This window comes from Acanthopagrus latus, chromosome 11 (assembly GCF_904848185.1).
Source record: "Acanthopagrus latus isolate v.2019 chromosome 11, fAcaLat1.1, whole genome shotgun sequence".
In the NCBI taxonomy this organism is placed as follows: domain Eukaryota; kingdom Metazoa; phylum Chordata; class Actinopteri; order Spariformes; family Sparidae; genus Acanthopagrus; species Acanthopagrus latus.
This window is the reverse complement of record NC_051049.1, coordinates 18,822,443-18,842,744: the sequence shown is the minus strand read 5'-3', so window position 1 is coordinate 18,842,744 and position 20,302 is coordinate 18,822,443. Positions and strand designations below refer to the sequence as shown.

Sequence of the window (20,302 nt, the reverse complement as noted above, 5' to 3'; positions counted from 1 at the left end):
TTCCCCTCCTACCCTCCAGGTCTGCCGGTGCTGATAGTCACCATTACGCTGGCATCAGCCTCAGGCAAATACTCGGCCGACGGCTACTGTTGGCTCAGTGTCCAGAATGGCATTATCTGGGGCTTCGCTGGGCCTGTCATCTTCATCATTATGGTCAGAAAATTAAATCATCATATCATGTAGTCTCTTTGGATTTGAACGGTTACAATACAAAATACAAGATGCATTCTGCCATTCTGATATTCATTTGAAAAAAATAAAATAAATCAGTAGTACAGCTGTCACTTTTTCCTTAATGTTACATTTCATCTCTCACAATCTTCTACACATAGATATCTTTTTGTTTCTCTGTGTTTTGATTTATATTTTATTTGCTCTCTTATCTTGGTGTGTCTCTTTTTGCTCACCTCTTTGACTTTTCCTTCACCTCCTCTCATTTTCGCATTCTTTCTTTTTTTTTTAACAGGTGAATATCATGGTACTGACCAGGGTGGTGGTCATCACCATCTCCACTGCCAAGAGAAGGTCCATCATGTTGGCCATGGGCACCAGTCCTGCGGAACAAGCCTATGAGCAAATAAGGTATAGGCCACAAGGAGGCACCATTTGTCCTCTTTTTTAGGGTTATTCACCCATACTACAGGCCTCAGAGCAGACAATCTGTGGTCACTGTTAGTCAAATAAAAAGCAGCTGGAAGATTTTATATTGTATTTTTCACTTTACCACATTAAGCTTCATTTCTCAAAAAAAAAAAGAAAAAGAAATAGGATTAAATATTGAATGGTTTGGAATAGAGTTTCTGAACAGGCCTCAAGCTTCAACCACGTGTTTGTGTCTTTGCATCTTTCAGTGTTGACAAGATACACAGATTATTCAGATATGAGTTTTCTGATGCCAGTATTGGCTTTTTTTAATTTAAAAGCTGTTACTGACCTGAAATGTCATTTAGTTCAGGCGTATTGACACAGTAGATTATTTCTGACTAAGACTGCAGAAATGCCATAGAATTCATCAAAACAGTTAATGTGTGTTATCTTTTCCCTTAAATACCTACAGTTTTAGGATTGTTTGATGTAATATATATTATGATTGTCAGTAATCGATGCAGAGACAGTAGCATTTCTAGTGTTATTGATATTGTTGATTATTAAGATGATTAATTATTAATGTTTTAGGTTGAATCTAATAAATAAATGTTTAATATCTGTGTCAAATCTCATCACTCAGCAGCTGTACCCTAAGCAGCACTTTGCAGTACTGTCCTTTAAGAACATTTCATTGATCAGACCTTAATTGACATCAATTTGCCAAAATGATCTCTTAAGTATTTGGATGGAGGAATTTCTTATGCAAGAATATTTACTATTTATTTTTAATTTTAATTAAAATGATTTCATTATCTCAAGCGTGTTGCTGCCTTGGTTTTAAGGATAATGACAACAATATACAGCTGCAATATTTGGGGTTGTTGAACTACACAATGAAATAACATTTAGAAAAATGACTTTGTTAATTCTCTAGGTCAGTATGATTTATATAAATCCAAACCATTAGTTTGCTTGTCGTATTTTCTATGAGAGACATATGATTGTTCATTTGCAGTGCTTCCAGAGTAACCTAAAGCCTAAATAACAGCATGATTTGTATCATGTACATTTTGATAAAGTGTACTGTGGTTACACTGGCCTTTATTACATTGCAATTTTATGAAACGATATCTTGTTAACGTCCCCCCCCCCTGCTGATGGCTTTTTCTTTTGCTTCCTTTTTTGGCATTGGTGTCTGTTCATCAGAGTGCAATCCTGCTTTGTGTGATCCAGTAGATTTCTCCCAGCAGGCCTGTGTATGATCCTGTCAGTGAAAATAATGTTAAAGTGTATATATTTTTTTCACTACCTCTGCCCACCAGGGCTCACAGTAGGTGCTTTATGAAGGTTTTAAAAGCAGGCCTTGAACTGTTTGGCACCCCTGGGTGGCAGCCGTCGCGGAAACTCAAACACATTCCTCCGCTGAGTAAACTAGGGCTCACTGCCTGCCACGTCACATGAACACACACACACAGCTGGTGCGGTTTGGTGGTCACCTGAGGAGGAGGATAATTCCACTCTAAACAAAATTAAGGCAGATTTAAGGTGGGAAGTTGTCACCTCATGAGCTTTCCCAGCCACACTGTTGTATATGGAAGAAACGTTCTGCCAAAGCCGCCCAGTTTTGTTCTAAAAGAACTGAAAAGTTTAGAAACTCAGAATTAAGCACAGGATTATCTGGAAGGAAGGATGATTTTTAGGGAATACTTTAAATGATGTTATCTGGTGAAGTGTAATTTCAGTTCCATCTTTATGGCGTGAGCACATGTGCTTGATTATAATTTTGTTTGCATATTTGTACAGGGCTGCAGTGAAAGCAGTGCTGGTGTTGCTGCCCATCCTCGGATTGACATGGCTTTGTGGTGTATTGGTTCCTTTCTCCATTGTCATGGCCTACATCTTCATCCTCCTTAACTCCTTGCAGGTACACACATTCACAGATGTTGCTATCGTTAACTGTTAATCTCATAACTTGATGATTAAATGAACAACCTTGAAAAATTAGATAAAGGGTTGAAATAAAAAGGTTGAAATAAAATAGATTATATATGTAATATATAACACATAGGATACAATCTGTGACCGCAAATTCAAACATTTGGGTGATACAAACTGTACATACTATATTTATTTAGATTGTCAAAAATGGCTGACTATGCTTTTGAGATACAGGAATTCAAGCATGATGTGCCACTTTTATTTCGAACAACCCAACTCAAATGTTCTTTCCTAAATATCATTAAAAAATATCCATCCATCTGTTGAAATGAAGTAGAAGATATGTAAGACGAAATAATTCCACAGCTAAAACTTAAACTTACAACTTAAAAAAATGTTTATAGACTTTAAACTGCTTCTTTTGTCTTAAATGAGAAACAGAAAGGTTTTCCATTATACATTGTAATTCTGCCCTTCTCTTCTGGTTAGGGTACACAGACTGTCAAGGTTTTTATTTGTCAGTGACAAGGCTGAAGCAGGGAAGGGAAAAAAGAGCCTTGGTCTGGCTTGTGTTAAGCAGGTGCTCCATTTTAACAAAGGAAGGCGATTTGAATTGTTTGTTTGATTATTTCTGCTGTATTTATTCAGAGGTCAGCATTATTGATGTTGTTTGTGGCTTATCAGCGTTGATTTCATGCTTTTACTGCTGAAATTCAATGAGTCGTTTTGTCACAAGTGCCTGTGTGCATCACAGCCTGTGTATAAAAATGGTTACAACTTTGAGAAATATTGGTTTTCACATGGAAAAAGAGTAATACCTTTGTAGCCTCATTACCCACTGCACTGCAGTGATGAGGTAGAAGGTGAGGGGGAAATCATGTAATTCTCTCACTGCAGCAGGGGCCCCATGTTATTCAGCTTCCCCACCATGTCCAGATCCACCGCTGCGATTTGTAGTCGTCTTTTAATCTGCTGTATCTTTAATTGAGCTGTATATTTAACGAGAAAATCAATAGAGGTTTTAGCTGCAGTCTGATCATTAAGCAAGCTGTTCAGTGTTTCCGCCTCATATCTAATTAGATTTTTTTCAGTGTCGACAGTATTTGATATGGAAGGTTTTTCTTGGCTCTTTTTATATGACATCACAGCTTCACATGTTAACACTTCATATGGATTTCTGTTCTGTTTCATGCATTCATCTGTATGTCTCTCTATGTTCACTCAGCTGTCCTCCTGCCTTTCAGCAGTCTTTGTTTGTCTATCTGCCTCCCTCTCTTGGTCTGTTACCTGTCTCTTAACCTATATTTGTGCTTGGTTTGGGTAATCTATTAATGCTATATTATGGTGATATGAGACTATATATTGTCTGAGATTTTGGATATCATCATATCACAAAATGACATACAGTAAATGTCTTTTTTCCTTGGCTTTAAAGGCTGCACAACAATAAAATTCATGTTATTTTCCAAACTTTTGTTCAGTACAAACAACAACAACAGTCAGAACATTCATCAAGTACCTTTGAGGAGATTTCTGAATCTTGAGATACATATTGTGTATTATTTTTAAGGCTTTCTACTTTCTACAAATCAATCAACAACCTGATTAAAATAAATAAATACATAGATAAAATACCAACACCTTGCCATGTGCTGCCTCTTACATGTACATGCAACCCTCACTGCTTGTTTCCATCCATTGATCATGAATGCTGCACAGGATAAGGAAATACCATTAAATGCCTTATATAAATGGAATAACCTAGACAATTCAACATGTGTTTTATATGCGTTTCTGTTTATGTGTGTTGATGGGGTTTCAGGGAAGCTTTACAAGGTCCCTGGTGATATCCAGCGGTGCTGGAATAATAGAGCTACATAGTGTGTCTTTGATAAGTCTCAACAGGTCAAGACACAACAGCAACCCTACCAGACTCCAAGCTGCTCTAATGTCACACTCTGTTGACCCCACTGCTCTGTGGTCTGCATGGGGTATAGTTATACTTAAAGGAGTAAAGCTCAAAATCTTGTGCGTGTGGGAGAACTGTCCACTCAGTCAAGTACTTTTAATCTTTGTATTGGCAATACCAAAAAGTTGTAAAATTAAAAACTGTAAATCAATTAAAATGTTTAATCATGATTCATTGTGTGATTGGCCATAGTTAACATATTTTGTATATGTTTTTGTAAATGTGACTTATTGGAGGGATATAAAAGTATTTAATACTCCTATCAACTTGGGAGTGAACTAATATGCTTGCTTTATACAAATGTATGTTTAAACAATCCAGAACAATGACAAATACTGTCCACAGTGTTCTCCAGAATAACCTCAAAGGTACTGTATGCTCAAAAGATGCTGAAAGATTACATGGCAAACTCAGACCCAACAAGCAACAACAGATGGGTATATTGACCTGACTGTAACGTTCCTTAGTAATACTAACAAGATGTAGAGTCCAACTTTACACTTTTAAAGATTAACCAAACAATGTGAGCCTGCAAGCTGTATTGACCCATCTAGCTATCGCTGTTGAAAGCATGTAGAGTTGTCCAGGTGTCTCCGTTGCTACTACTAACTATTCACCGTGGTCTGCTGTCGGTGAGGGGCAGGACGGCTCATTGCATCAGCAAATAACTTTATTCTTGTCAAGATAACCGTCTGGCAGGTCTTTCAAGCTGAACTCACCATTCAAAAGACCTCTTTCTTTATCCATTACTGCTCAAGGAGGTTTGTTTCTGCTTGCCATCCAGAATGTTACTGCTGCTAAAAAAAATGATAAAATACCAGTACTACTAGTTGTTGTAGTGGTGCTCTTTTCTTTGCCTGTCAGTTATAATAGTGACAGAATAGCATAGAATAGAATATAATATTATGTGAGTGAGGATATTTTCCAATGAGAGATCTTCTTTTACATAGCTCGATGAATTGACAATACATTTTAGACAAATATTCATGGCTCCTAGAGAATGTATTTTAATGACTTTTGCTTTAGCACCATTAGCAGGTGGACTTGTCCGGTTCAGATTGAAATTTCTCAACAACTCATGACCAGTTACGTGCAAGAATAATGTAAATTCCCATCAGCCTCAGTTGTATTTTGTGGTTAGTGCTGATCAGTAAATGTTGGTTTGGCAACACACTAAGCTTAGATGGGTTACATGGTACATAATGTGTTAATGAGACTGCATATACAATAGACAATTGTTGTCCTGTTGTAGACACTTTTGTCCTCCTCAATGACATTGATACCTTTGGGAGGGAGAGCACAGTTGTACATAGTCTCAACATAATGGTTTCTCATAAAGATGATGAAATGTGTGAAACCTTAACGATACTGCATGCAAAATCTGAGTAGGTAGGCAGGAGATGAAAATAAAACACGGAAAGAAAAAAAGATGCTCAAGTTTTTTTTTTGTTTTTTTTTAGGAAATCGTTTTTTATTTGCAGCTGTTGTATTTTCAATGGAGCCAGCCAGAGCAACATAAAGCTTAAGCGGCAAGCCTTTACTGTTAAATCAATAAAACAGATAATGTTGACAAGCCTTTTTCATTGCACTCCCTCCCTGCTCCTCCTCTTTCCCCTGCATCCTGACTACACTGTCTGAAGTGTCTCTACAGTTGCTGTTATTTCTCTCAATAGAGAGCTGAGCATCCCATTATAAGCCGTAGACCTGGCATAAATGCATGTCTGCTGCACTTTTGATTTTCACTTGTTTCACTAACTGATGGCAGATGATGCTCTGTTTGAGTGATAGTAACGTCTAGGATATAGTTGCATCTGTTACAATTAACCTAAACATAATCACTGACGTCTGGAAGTTGTTCAAAGAAAAAAACATGAAGAACATCCTTGCTTTTTTCTTAACTGGTCTACAACTCATTTTGAAAGCACCTTATTTGCATTTGTAATTCTTGCAGCAGAAGAGCCATGTTGTTATTTTAATGTATTAGGATTTTCATCAATCTCAGTTTTGAGTATTGGTGTAAAACTACAAAGTGATGAATACATTGATTTTGTCAACAAATCAATGCATCCTTAAAATTAAGGAGGTTTTAAGATACTTCAAAAGCTTAAAAAAATGTCATCTTTTAATTCAACCAACACAAATTCAATTTATTGTGATTGCATTGGATAGCATCATTGAGGTGCATACTGAGTTTTGAGCAGACATGCTGTTCCCCTAAGTCGATTCTAACTTCCTACTCTGAGCCAAGTAGTTTTTATGAACATCTTCACCATAAATACAGGCATGCCTCATCTGCTTCCTTATCAAGCTAGAGATAAATAGCATTGTGTGTGTGTGTGTGTGTGTGTGTGTGTGTGTGTGTGTGTGTGTGTGTGTGTGTGTGTGTGTGTGTGTGTGTGTGTGTGTTGTGTGTACATACTTATGTATGTGTGGAGAGAGAGAGAGAGAGAGAGAGAGAGAGAGAGAGAGAGAGAGAGAAGGGGGTGGGGGCCCTTTGGGTAGCCCATAAATCGCTCCACCCTTCGTCATCCAATCTCTGGGCAATGTCATTCAAAACCCCCTCACTATCCATTACCTGGGAATAATAGGCTCCTGGCCATGCAGTGTCCATCTTATTATTATCCCATAACTTTAAACTATCAATAACTTTGAGCTGCAGAGGGAGGCAGTGGGGAAAGAGAAAAGGGGAGAGGGGGAAAACAAAGTAGAGGGGTGAAGGAAGTTAGGAAGTCGGAAAGAAAATGTTAGGCTACGACAGTCCACTGCAAGTTGTTCAGAGTACAAGTGAGTCTCTGTGGTTTGTTTTAGGAGCTTTGCAGGCAAGATTTTTTTTATCAAGGAGGTATACTTTTATTTCTGTTATGTTTGTTTGATGCCTGTGGAGGGCAACCCTGTGCTTTGTCATCGCAGTGTGGATATATAGAGGAATCAATGTGAAAAATGTATTTGAGCCGTTCCATTCATATTGCATTAAGGTCTTTTATAGTATATACACAAGTCAAATGCGGGGAGTCAAATAAGGCACCGATTTACATCTGACCATCCACCCAATTATGCAAAGAACACTTGACTGGAAAAGTATCCTTTTATCTGAGTCATAGTTTAAATTCAAATTTAATATTCTTTCTATTGAAATAAATGCAGCACCGACTCACTTACAAAAACACACACTATTGCGCTCACATTCTTGCTAGCAGAGCATGTCATCAGAGTGTATCCACAATATAGATATAACCAATAGAGTGTTGCTCAGCTTATTGATTTTTCTCATATGGGAGATTTGTTGTGGGAGTAAGCAATGCTTTTACAGCATTGGAAGTGATTGTTTAGGAAGGGGTGATTTTTCTTTTTTGTAGCTCAGTTACAATAAAATTGTTGTTATACTACAGGAATATAAATTATTTTTCAACATTTTCCTTAATGCTTTTGCTTATGCTATGTTCTGTCAATGTGATAGAAATTAATGTTCAGATCAAATTATTTGTTTCCTCATAGTTAGTTTTAATATGCCTCTAATTGCTGCGCTTACATGTTTTTTTACTAATGCTAATGACATATTTACATATGCTGACATGCTTACATTTTTAAGATTAGTCTTCATTCCAAATTATTTCGCGTAAGAACAAGTCAGTGATCTGTAAATGTTTCACAAATCAGATGGAGGATTTTATTTGCTTGGTTTTTGCAAAGAGAGAGAAAAATAACAATATATCTACAAATGCGATTGATTATTTTTATGAGGAGCTCTTTTCTAAGTATTTAGGCCTTAACAGGAGGTAGGCGATATTGAAAACTTTCCTATATACTATAAGTGGGGGAGAGTGTGCTCTTAATATTACCTTGAGTCAACCTGCAGCATTGAGTCTCTCGTAAAAGCTAGAGTAAAGCCATCTCTATATCTGTTGTTGAACTAGAAAACTAAATGAATCACTGTGGATCCATATTGGGGTCTCTGTTTTACCTAACATTGTCACTTATTAATCAGGTGTGATTTGCTGTCACTGTTGTCTTGTATCAGTGTGATTCATGCATCCTAAAACACTGGTGCATCAAAAATATTTCCCCTTCAAATTATAATTTCCAGCATTCTAACCCCATTCTGTCCAATACAGAATAAGAAAGCAGCCAATGTTAAATTTACCAGGTAGGAATAAACTGCCAACATTTTGTAGAGCAAAAACAGAAAATAAACCAGTGGATTAAAAGAGTTTTTGGCTGGGTCGTGCTGATTAGAAGCCAAAAGCCTCCAAGTGGTGATGGTGGACTTTGTGTCTCTGTGTCTGTGTGTTCCTGTGCTCCTAATCTTGTGCAGACCAGCTTGAATTGTTTAAGTATTGCCCTCATAAGTATTGTAAATGCATGTGTGCATGTCTGTACAGTGTGTGTGTAACCACTTGTCACCATTACCCAAACCCCACACAGACCGAGGAGTTTTTTTAAATTTCTCATTTGGCAGAAGAAACAAAAACAGCAGAACTTGGATCAAGTTTTCCTAGTCAGTCCACTCATTTGGATCTACACAACCAGCCCATTCAAAGCCACATTTTTCCTTTCCCACTTCCCCTCGATTTCTTTTTTTTATTCTGTGCCTTGTTGTTACTGATACTGATACTGTCTAAATGAGCTGCAGTAGATGAAACTTACCCAATATTTAGCGTTTTTTTTATGTGATGTATTTCATGCTCATAAATTAAAAGGAATTCCCTCACAATGTCATTGCTGACAGGGAGGAAAATGCAATTAAACTACATTTAGACCATCATGGACATGATACACTGAGGCACAGCAATTTTTTAGGAATTATTATATGGTAAACAGCGGCTAAATTAGGGTAACCCAACACATTGAGAGGGGGAGTATGCCAGCAAGCAAGAGATTAAACAGAAAAATAAAACATAGACAGATATAAAAAAAAGAATCATGATTATTAGTAGGTCTCAATGTGACTGATACCTAATATTAAAATCTTGAGGATCTTAGATGTTCAGAAGACTTTTAAAGGTGAGACTTTTGATCCAAAAATCCACTACAGTTTTTGTACACTGGTAATTTTGGATGTATTCTGTTGATTACGGTAAGTAAAGTTATCTCAGGAAGAGAAAAGCTTAGTTTTTTGCACAACCTTGGATGTTCACCCAGTTCTTGCCATCAACTCACACGCTGCACAGGCATGCATACACATATATGGACACAAACAGGAGCATGCACACACATGACAAACCTCTCACTGGCTAGATTATGGAGGAAAATGTTTTATTTTTTATTTTTGATCGTTCCACAAAGCAGGATCTATAATCCCTTGAACAATGAGGATCCCTCTATGTGTAGTGGAGTTCACTGGATAAAAAGTAAATCTGGACATTGTGTGTAGTCTGAGGGATATTTTTACCAAAAGCAAAGACATGTTTTAGCTGACATCAAGTTTGTAAAGTTGACTATCACCCTGAAAAAATCATTAACGACATAAAAAGGATTTTTAATCCTCGGCAAATGAAATAAATTTGATAAAGTACCTTATACTCACACTACAGCTGTTTTTGACACTAATAATGACTATTTGAATGCTAAAATATCAAAAATTTAAAATACTTGAACTAAATTAACTTATAACTAATGTTTCTCATACATACACATTTTATTTCACTGTAATTGTCTCCTTAAGTTACGCACAAAGTAATTACACATCATAAAATTCACAGTAAAATAATATTATTACAAATAAGGTTGAAGACAACACAAAGATGCTTAGTATTTGCTTATAGAATTTTAAAAAAACACTGCAATGGTGATGAAAACTTTTAAGTTAATGTAGTCATAGGTAAAATCATGGAGATTTATTTATAAATCCATATTTTAATTAGTGTCTTGGATAATTATGAGGTGGGGTTGAAAAACAAACAAATAAATGCACGACATGATTGTTTGCATTCCCATTGCCTGAGAAAATAACTTTCCCTTTGAAAAAGAGTCCACTGTTTGCATTGCATCCTCAATTACCAGCTGCGGCATTAAAACAATATTCAAACGGGATACCAAGGTCAGCGCTGACTCCCACCACGCTTCTCTGAGATGGCACTTATAATGAGGATGTAGCACAGCTTTTTTAAGTAGTGTATTTATAGTGTGTTTTGTCTCAACTTGTACTTATTTTTCCCTTTCGTCTTTTCATCTTTTGCTATTTTTTATTTATTTTCTTTAAGTTTGAACAACATTAACATTAGAGCTCTGATGTACTTTTCATAAGAATGTATGTTTCACCTACTTGAAGGGAGACATTTTTACAGACAGAGGCTTAATTCAAGTTATTAACATCAAGGTTTTTATACGTTTTTTATACGAAAAGCCCTTGTAAAAAATGGTCACCTAAATACCCTTGAAATTAATTGAAAAGGAGTCGGTGAAAGAAGCTATTAGAAAGTCAACCTATATTCTCTTCTACTGTCTATTGTCTGGGAGGGAAGAGATGGACAGCTAAAAGTGAGCTAAGAGCGGCGGTAATTAAGATGAGGAAAGACTGATTTTTGATGGCAGAGGGATCAGTTTTTTAAGACTGGCCTGGAAAAATAAAGCAGTGGGAAAAATAGTCTTCCTGTCAAAAGAAGCAAAAGAATTCCTGTCATTGCTCAAGCCAGCACCCTTAAGACCTCTTCTTGTGTTAAACTTGCTGGCATTTATTTGTCTAAGAATTACCTGCCAGCTCAATTTGGTAATAGCCTGTGTCATAAGAAAGCAAACCATCCCCATTACCGCTGCCCTACCATACCTGTGTGTGCATGCGTGTGTGCGTGAGAGGGAGAGAGAGAGAGAGAGAAGGAGATAGTGTGTGAACATTGATTTAACTACTTTTTGCACATTTGTTTATATTTTTATTTGTACTGTGGTGCCCTCATACATATACAGTATGTATGGTTTTAGGTTTGTGTGTGTTTGTGTATGCATGTAAATTGACACATTATCCTCCACAACACACACACACACACACACGCACACACAAACACGCTAACACACAGCTGACAGTGTCATGAGCAACTCTGACACCCCAAATTACCCACGTTGAAACAATGAGCGTTCTATTTATAAGTTCACTGCCTTGCCTTTTGTATTGGCTGACACCACTTCCGTTGTGCTCACATGGTCACGCTCACACATATCACTTATGGCTGGTAGTGACTTGGTTAGGGATAGTCCTGGTTTCCCTTATCCTGCCATGCTGCTGCAGATCTGTAGATTTCCCCTTCTTTGATGTATACTTTGTGGGTAATTAGTGAGAACTGGGTCAGCACAGGGCAAATAAGCAAAACCCTGTTGTTCCTCTTGTGGGTGGGTGGCATGGAGGTGGTTGGAAGAGAGGGAGTGAGGGTGCTGGGAGGTTAAAAGGCTGTCAAATGTCAGTTCCAGTTTACATGTGAGCCATTTTCTTTTTGCTGCATTAGCGTTAAAACAAATAAGCCCTGCTGTCACACTTGTCTTTTTAAATAATTTCAATACATGGGAAATGTGATTGTGTACAGTTGCTTCTCTATCAAGTTGGAAGTTTAATAGTTAATTGTCAGACATTGACTTTATAAAATGTGGGAGTCGTTAAACTAAATCTGTGCTTTTACATGGGCCATTCTTTCAGCAAGTAAAAGCAGGCAAATTGATCCCCATTAAGTGTTCTGTACTGTTCTAAAAATCCCATATTACTTAGCTCTATGCTTTAATCGCCAGATCCTACAGCTGTTCAAAATTAATTTAGAATTAGAAGGTTGATAGAAACTACAATTGAAACAAATGACTATTCAGTGAATTTGAAACTTTAATTTTAACTTTGATTTACCTTTATTTAGGCTTGTTCAGCTAGTCACTAGATCAGTTGCATTACAATAATGTTGCATATTTAATGAGAAAGAAAAGAGCTTGTGTTTCTGTACATTATAAATTCATAATATCTGATGTCAAGGAATGTCAAACAATTTCATATAACATTTAATTTATAGAACTTAAAACAAAGCTGGCATAGCAATTAAAAGGTAGCATGGTGGAGCGGTTGCATGGGGCAAGATGAAAACAATATCCTTTGTTGAAAGGCTGCTGTCAGGAGCATCAAGCATAAATTGATCAAGAAAATAGTGCATTCAATTTTGAGTATGTCATGACTGAACGCAATCATGATGTGTTGAGTGATGATTTCTGAAACACACACATCCATTTGCATGTCATTTATAATTAACATTTTGTTTAAACTCAATAAACTATAATTTTGCTAGTCAAACAAAATACAATTTTTGTCAGTAACATGACAAGGCCTCTTTAAAACTCTGATTTACTGCACTAGTGTTATACCATAATCAAGACAACTAACTGTAAACATGGGCAGGTCATTAGGAGACCATTTAGCACAATGTAAATCCCATGCACAGTTGATTTATGTGCGTGTGTGGAGGTGTCTGGGGAGCAGGGCGGCTACCTGTATATTTAACTACCATTACAGCATTGTGTGAAAGTAAACAAAACAGTGGCGATGGGAGCTAGGGAACAACAGCTTTGGCAGCAGGACTCTGATTGGGATGTTGATGTTGATGTTGATCATCCCCACTGGCCTTTTGCCCTTCCTGCTGCAGCCCCCGGCTTGTCCGCGACAGATACCCTCGGTCATTTCCTATGCGTGTCAATGCACACAGATATACACTCTTACCACTGAGTGTTTACAGCCACATGCTGATTCCTGTTAATCTGCTTCTTGTCGGGACAGGGTGGAGGGAGGGTCGTGGTGGGTTTGTGTTGGACTGGGAGGCTGCTGAAGGTGGGTAAAACATTCACACACACAACCTGAAAGCCCTGTCTGACAGATTGCACCAGGCCTGGACTTCTTTTTACACTGAGCAGATGTGGTCTCCCACTTGTTTTCCTTAGTAATTATCCTTCATTAAGTGAAAGCATGTGCCAATCAAACAGCTTGGGAGCGAGAGCAGGACCTGGGCCAGGGCAAAGAGAGAGAGAGAGAGAGGGAGGGAGGCAGAGAGACCTCTAGCCTCATCACCACAGTTTTTTAAAGCGCAGTGTCATTTCAGAGTCATTACTAGATTAAAGGCAAGCCTTGCCGTGGTGCAAGAGAGCGGCAGCAGCTGCAGCGCTGGCATTATTATGGCTCATTTGACTTTGTAGTGGCTACAGATTTGATGATTATCACATTTAACACTTGCCATGTTCAATTTTAGCCTACTGCCATGTAGAACTCGATCTTAAAGGTTTTTTTTCTGTCATTTGCCACATTATCATATCATTTATTTTATGGCAAATTGTGAGGTATTAAGAAATGATGAATAGATTGTCTTATCAACAGTATGACACTTAATTGACACATAAAAGTTTCTACTTGTATTCTTTTGCATCTTATCAAATAACTTCCTGTAATTAAAAGTGGTGCTATATCACTCGCCATTTTAGATAAAAATAAGCGCCAAGTCTTCATCTCCACACAGTCTTTGTCCACTTTCTGCTTACTGTGTGTTGGTCCATCTATCTATCATTTAAGAGGTTTTGGTTTGCTGGTTAAAACACTTACCAAACCAGAACTAACCACTCTCTTCTCACAAAGACCAATTAGATTATGAAAGTCAAGTGTAACATGACAGAAAAGTCAAACACAGTGACTTATTCTTTTTCTTGTGCATTTTCAAAAAGGTTAGGAGGTAGAAATTATTTACCAAATCAGGATTATAGTATCATGACTTATTGCTAAGAGTCCTTTTGCCCTCTCCCCTTTGCATAAAACCTAATGCAGCTTTAAGTTCACATAACTTCTCTTACACAGTATTCTCTATCCTATATGTGAATGTAATCCTACTTGTGAACTGTGACTGACAATATGTGGGAAAAACTTGCAAACTGGAAACCAAAAATTTCTAATTCCTAAAAAAAGCTTTATATTGAAACTCTGCCAGGTGAGAATTACCAATTTCAGATTCCATGATAGAAAATGATAAATGGAATAGATTTATTTTTTCTAAATCCATGTGTCCCACTGTGCTATTCAGACAATGAAAAAAACACAACTGATCCACACAACAAAATGGGGCTGGGAGAAAAGAGACAAGTCTCCTCCAAAAAAATAAAAAAGAGAGAAAAGCAAAAAAAAAAAAACGAAGATATATGAAGTCTTCATGTCGATGAACTACCATTCATTTTCACTTTGAAGTCCTGCGAACCGTAGTGAAGTGTGATTGCATTTGACAGTTGCCGAGTCTGCCGGTTTATCATGATGGATACACCCTGCCACCATGGTGGTGCTGTAGCACGTGCACATTCTTATGTACGCACACACAAGTACATGGATACAGAGATGCACAGAAGTGGGTTTATCAGACATGAACATGACACAGACAGAAACTACACATACGACTAAATGTTAGGCTCACACATACTTACAGAGACAAGGTTATTTGAGATTCTTTTTCAGATTGTATATTTTTGTTGGAAATGTCTTTTCCAAAAAGACTTTGTCTCTCATTCAGTGTGTGTGTGTGTGTGTGTGTGTGTGTGTGTGTATATATATATATATATATATATATTACTATTATTTTACTCAATGCTCATTGTGCAGAGAAAAAAAATACTGTTGTGTTAATTCGGCCTTAAGAGGTTTTCAGGATGAAACAAATGTTTGAGTTTTATTTTGACTTTTTAGAAGTTATTTTGCAGTTATCTATAAAACAAATCCCTTTGTGACAGATACACACCTAATAAAGAAATATTATTGTTCACATTTAGAGCAAATTTTTTAGAGCAAATTTTTTCACAACAAAATAATGTATCTCTTGTCATTTACATTGCTAACAAATACATGTTCATGGATACAACACAATGACACATCACGACACCCACCCACTGACAATTCAAAACCACAAAATAAGTGAAAGATTCTCTTCTTTTTGTCTCTTTTGTGCTTATGCTCTCTCTCTCTCTCTCTCTTTCTCTGTCTCTCTCTCTCTCTCTCTCTCTCTCTCTCTCTCTCTCTCTCTCTCTCTCTCTGTCTGTCTCTCATGCCTTCATGGACATACATCTCCCACACACACCTACACACTTTTGATCTTGACACATGTCATTAACCTCAGCTCGGCTCACCTCAGCTGGCAAACAGGAGAGCAAAAGCATCCCATAATGGTAACTGGAGCAATCTTTTTTCCTATTTTGTACCCAAAAGCAACTTGTTCAGACTTTGCATATTGCATCCATTTGTCACTGTTAGTCAAGGGCACTGCAACAGTCTTGTCAGCGGTGCAATTTTGGTTATTCTTTTCCAATGTTACTGTGTATGTGGCGTAAGGTGTGTGTGTGTGTGCGTGTGTGATCTGCCAGGTGATTTTAAATTTGTTTTCATGCCTATGAATGTATGCATATGAATACTGGACACATTGCACATCTGCTCAAAAGAATATGCCAAGGTTAAACATACCATTGTTCCCTGAGCAAAACACAGACTCCTGATGCAAAAAACATCGTTCAACATATTTGTTTCCACAGGTTAGGCACAAGCAGAGGCTCTGTTGGTGTACAGGTAATGCCTTTGTTTGGGTTCTGCATTTTTAAGACCAAAATTAGTTTACAGCAAGACTGTGAAGGTGCTAGTGCTAGAGCTGGTATCTTTTGGGAGATATTGTGTGTTATTGTGCCAGTGGAGCTTCTCACTAGCTGGTGAAAACCACAGTTAACATTTGTCACAAAGGTAATGCATATCTATCTACAGCCTACAGTCAGTAGTGCTAGCAGTGGGCAAGGTGCTGTTTGTCTGCAGAAATCACTTTAAATTCATGTCAAAACTCTTATTTCATTTGTCCTTGTCCCCTCAGCTATCTCTTTGTCAAACAGTTTTGATGCCACTTGGATGTTGCTTCAGCAACCTGCAGCTACCCTTTACTGGCAACCTGCAGTGAGCATGCCACTGTATAGTGCAGTGCAAAATATAGAGTTGCCATACATTTTTTAAGTCATGCGTACTGAATGTTAAATGAGAAGGGATGAAGCTTTTTAAGTTACTGTATGCTTAAAAAGATGTTGAAAGTGCAACATCTCAACTCAACTCAAAGCCAACAAGCAACAACAGATAGTCATAATGACCTGAATGTAATTTTCTTAGTAATACTAACACAATGTAGTGTCCAACTTTACACTTGTAAAGGTCAAATAAACAACACTAATCAGACCACAAGCAATAGTGACCCATTTTGCTATCGCTGTTTAAAGTTTCTCTCATGTAGAGTTGTCCAGGCGTCTCCTTTCCAATCTATTGAAGCTGAACTTTCTATTCAAAAGACCCTCTTCTTTATCCATTTCTGCTACGCGCCATCCACAACTTTTGTGTATGTACAGTGCACATATCTGTCAGTAACTCCAGCATTTCATGTATAGTCCAAAAGCGCATGTGTACGTATGTACGTTTATTCAAGAGTACGCGTGTGTCCATTTGTGCAGTTCCTATAAACCAAACCCAATCCCCAGCGGCTGTTTCTCAAGACGTCTCTGCCAGCATTTTTCCTTGCTGTCAGTGGAAAACTATGCAATTAGAAAACACCCAGTGAGATTGACAGCGTGATCACATACAATTTGACAAGGGGGCGCCACGGAAAGGCCCATTGGATACCTAAGTATTTTTAATTAAACAGCTCTCTACACTGGCAGCGTGCTTTCCCCCTCCAGTTCAAAGACTTCTGCTTTGACCCATGTGTTAAAAGTTTGTATCAGTTTTCCATGGCTGTGTTTTGCTTGGCACCTCAGACACGCAACCCTAAATTGTCTTGTTTAAAAGCTAGTTTGTTTACAGTTCACTCTGTTTCTCGTGCTCTCTTTACCACCACCCCATTACAATACCACATGTGTGCAGTGTGATCAGGTTCAGGGTGTAGTTACCCACTCCCAACAGGCCCAATTCGTGTAAACACCTCTGAATTGAGTTAATTATAAAGAAAAAAATGTAAAGATGAAATAAAATAACGTATCTTAGTGAATGGCGAGACCACTTTCTCCCTCCCTCGTTCTGGTTGTATTTAAACGTTAAAACAAGTAAAATGTGCTCATCTGTTACTTTGACGCTTCATCAATAACATTTGTCCGTCTGATGTAAAATCGATATGACATACACTGACACAATGCCAGAGCAATGGCAAATGTGCTGTCATTTGTCATCGACTGGCAATAAAGATATGTCAGAATTGATCTTAGCCCACCCCCCCCATCTCTCTATCTCTCTATTTCTCCCTTCTTCCCCCTCTCCTCCTTACTCTTTTGCAGTAGCGGCAATAGAAAAAAAAAAATGAATGTTATTATGACTGAGGCATGGTCAGCCTTGCCAAACACAATTAATATTGGAGCAAGGGGCTGTAATGAATTCAGGACTTGCGTGTTATGTTTTCACTGAAATGCCCTGCCAGAGATCTTTAAAAAAAAAGAAAAGAAGGAGGATAGATGGATGGATGGTTTGGTGGGTTTATTCTCTGGTGGAAAATGTTTTGTTTTGGACGCCGCTCAATACAGATGTTTTTAACAGACTTACAAACTATTCCCTGATTTTTTTGTTTTGTTTTGTTTTTTTTAACTTTCCCTCTTAATTCCATTTTGGGGTTAGCTGCCAGGGTGTTTTGTGCTCCACCATGAAAAAAAGAAATTCCTTACTAACCTTGAAATGATAGCATTTATGGATCCTTAAACCATGCTTAAACTGGAGGGAAATGCCCAATAGGTCTGCTTATCGTTAGGTGAGTGTGAGTGTGTTATGCTTAACCTGTACGATGTTATTTTATTTTAATAAGAATTTTGAATGTCATTTAGTAGTATTTTATCAGTATTTTTAAACACAGCACTGCTGGTCACCATTTTGCAACTATGATAAAGCTGACAGCACCGACAAAAATATTCTTTAAAACCTATTATGTTGTTATTCATAAAACAAACAAAACATTTGGAGATGCGTTAGCATGTTTTGATAAGAAAAAAAGGTTAAAACTGGTCTAAAAAATCAATAAAACAAACATCAGGATGAAGGTCAGATTACAAAAATGCCAATTGTAATGCAAATACTAGAAGCAGCACCAGGAGTGAGCCTTACAAATGATTGCCAGTTTGCATCTTGTACAGTTTATGTGTTTGGTTTTGCTTTTTCCCCCCTTTGAACCTGCAATTATTGTACAGTTTCATGTGGCTCTACAATATATGTGTGCACGCTCCACTTTGTGTCCGCTGGGTGTGTGTTTGTGTGTCAGATTTGCCATCATGGTTTTTTTGCCGCTGGGTTGTGTGTACCCAAGTTGCGCCAGTGGTAGCAAGCAACATCTGTTTCGGGGTTGTTGTTCCTCTTGGCTGCTTTTCAATTGGATTTCCTCAAGCAGGGCCAAAAGCTGTCACCTCTGCCAGGCTCTGTTAGCAATCACCGCCGGCCCCTATATTAAGTAGGTGGTTCAGGGCTAAGCTAATAACTCTCCCTCCTCTCCTGAGCCATCACACACACACACACACACACACACACACACACAGTACTGGTGTTGCTGCTGGCCTCAGTGTGTGCCTGTTTATGTGTGTGTACACACTCTCAGTTTACCTCTGTAGCTTTACACCCTGGCTCGGGGGTCCCCTCCTCAATGTGACAGCCCAACTGACTGGATGTGTGTATGTGGGAAAGAAAAAGGGAGAGTCCTAATAGCTCTTCTCAAAGAATAACTGATCCACTTTTCCTATTAATGTACAACAGGATGGAAACAGGAAGAAAACTATGACCCCAACCCCACCCTCACACACAGACAATACTGTAACACGTCATCGAGAACTGAATAAACAGGTTAATGATACTGGATGGATATTATGGTCTCCGCACTGTACAACACTTGCAACTCCCAGTGTTTCAAGACTACATATTTGTTTGTAAATTTACCAGCAATGTAAACTTTTAAATGCATAATTATTTGGATTCAAATGAAACATAAATCAAAGATGAAACTTCTGTTTGACTAAAGAGATTTGTGTCTTTGAAAATTTAGAACATTCCTATTTCCATTTGTAACTTTGAATGTGTTGAAACAGTTCATAAACACATTATTACAGTAATGCATTTTCATGCATGTTATGAACAATTTCAACAATCTTTCCTGAATGTGTGTTTGGTCAGTCACAACTTCATTCACCTAGACAATTTTTTTTTTAGTTTTGTTTACTTTTTGTTTGAGTTTAACAAAACTCGGCTTGGTGTTGAAGCTTGTATTTGGAGGTGTTTACACCATCGAACTGACAGAGTGGCAAGCTGCCCGTCTACCTGCCTGTTTATCTGTCTTGTCTGTCTGCCTTGGTGTCTTATTGCCAGCTTTTCTGGCCAGCTGGAGTAGTTACACAGAGCTGGATTTGAACTGAGGACCTGCAAAGTATCAACTCCCTGTTTCACAGCTTTGACAGACACTTTGATTTGACATGCCATGAGCAGTTAAAGTGAAAGTTATGTATACATGTTAATTAAACTGTTTATGCTTGGAGGGGTCAGAGACATTAGCAAGCCCCAGCGTAGAAGTGTGAATTTCTTTTCTTTTTCCCCCATCACAGCGTTTTAACCTCTTCTGTCTCTCATTTCTGTAATGATTACCAGGTGTGAGGGCAGAATTTTTCCTCCACTTTTTTTGCCAAGTGGGGATGCAGATAGCTCTATTTGTGAAAAGTGTCTCTGTGTGTTTGAATTTAGGCTGAGATATTTGACGACGTGTTCGAATACCTCCCATTATTGGCACTGGGTGACACTGAAGCCTGGAATTCTCTAAAAGAATGTGAAAGTTGTGCTCTTCACCTGCTAAA

The 20,302-nt window shown here is 37.9% G+C and overlaps 1 protein-coding gene across 4 annotated transcripts in view; it reads left to right on the top strand.

The window, feature by feature from the left end:
* The window catches only part of LOC119028967 (adhesion G-protein coupled receptor D2), an 83,836-nt gene that overhangs the window by 14,387 nt on the left and 49,147 nt on the right, over window positions 1–20,302 (top strand). For 3 of the 4 annotated variants that reach the window (XR_005077863.1, XM_037115452.1, XM_037115455.1), the window contains exons 18-20: window positions 20–153; window positions 467–582; window positions 2,392–2,512. Coding sequence is in view for 3 of the 4 variants with exons in the window: in XM_037115452.1 (XP_036971347.1) it covers window positions 20–153; window positions 467–582; window positions 2,392–2,512 (371 nt within the window). In the remaining variant the exon portion in view is untranslated. Of the gene's footprint in view, window positions 1–19; window positions 154–466; window positions 583–2,391; window positions 2,513–3,015; window positions 4,165–20,302 lie in introns of those variants that run through there. The other variant, XM_037115453.1, reaches the window with a different exon arrangement.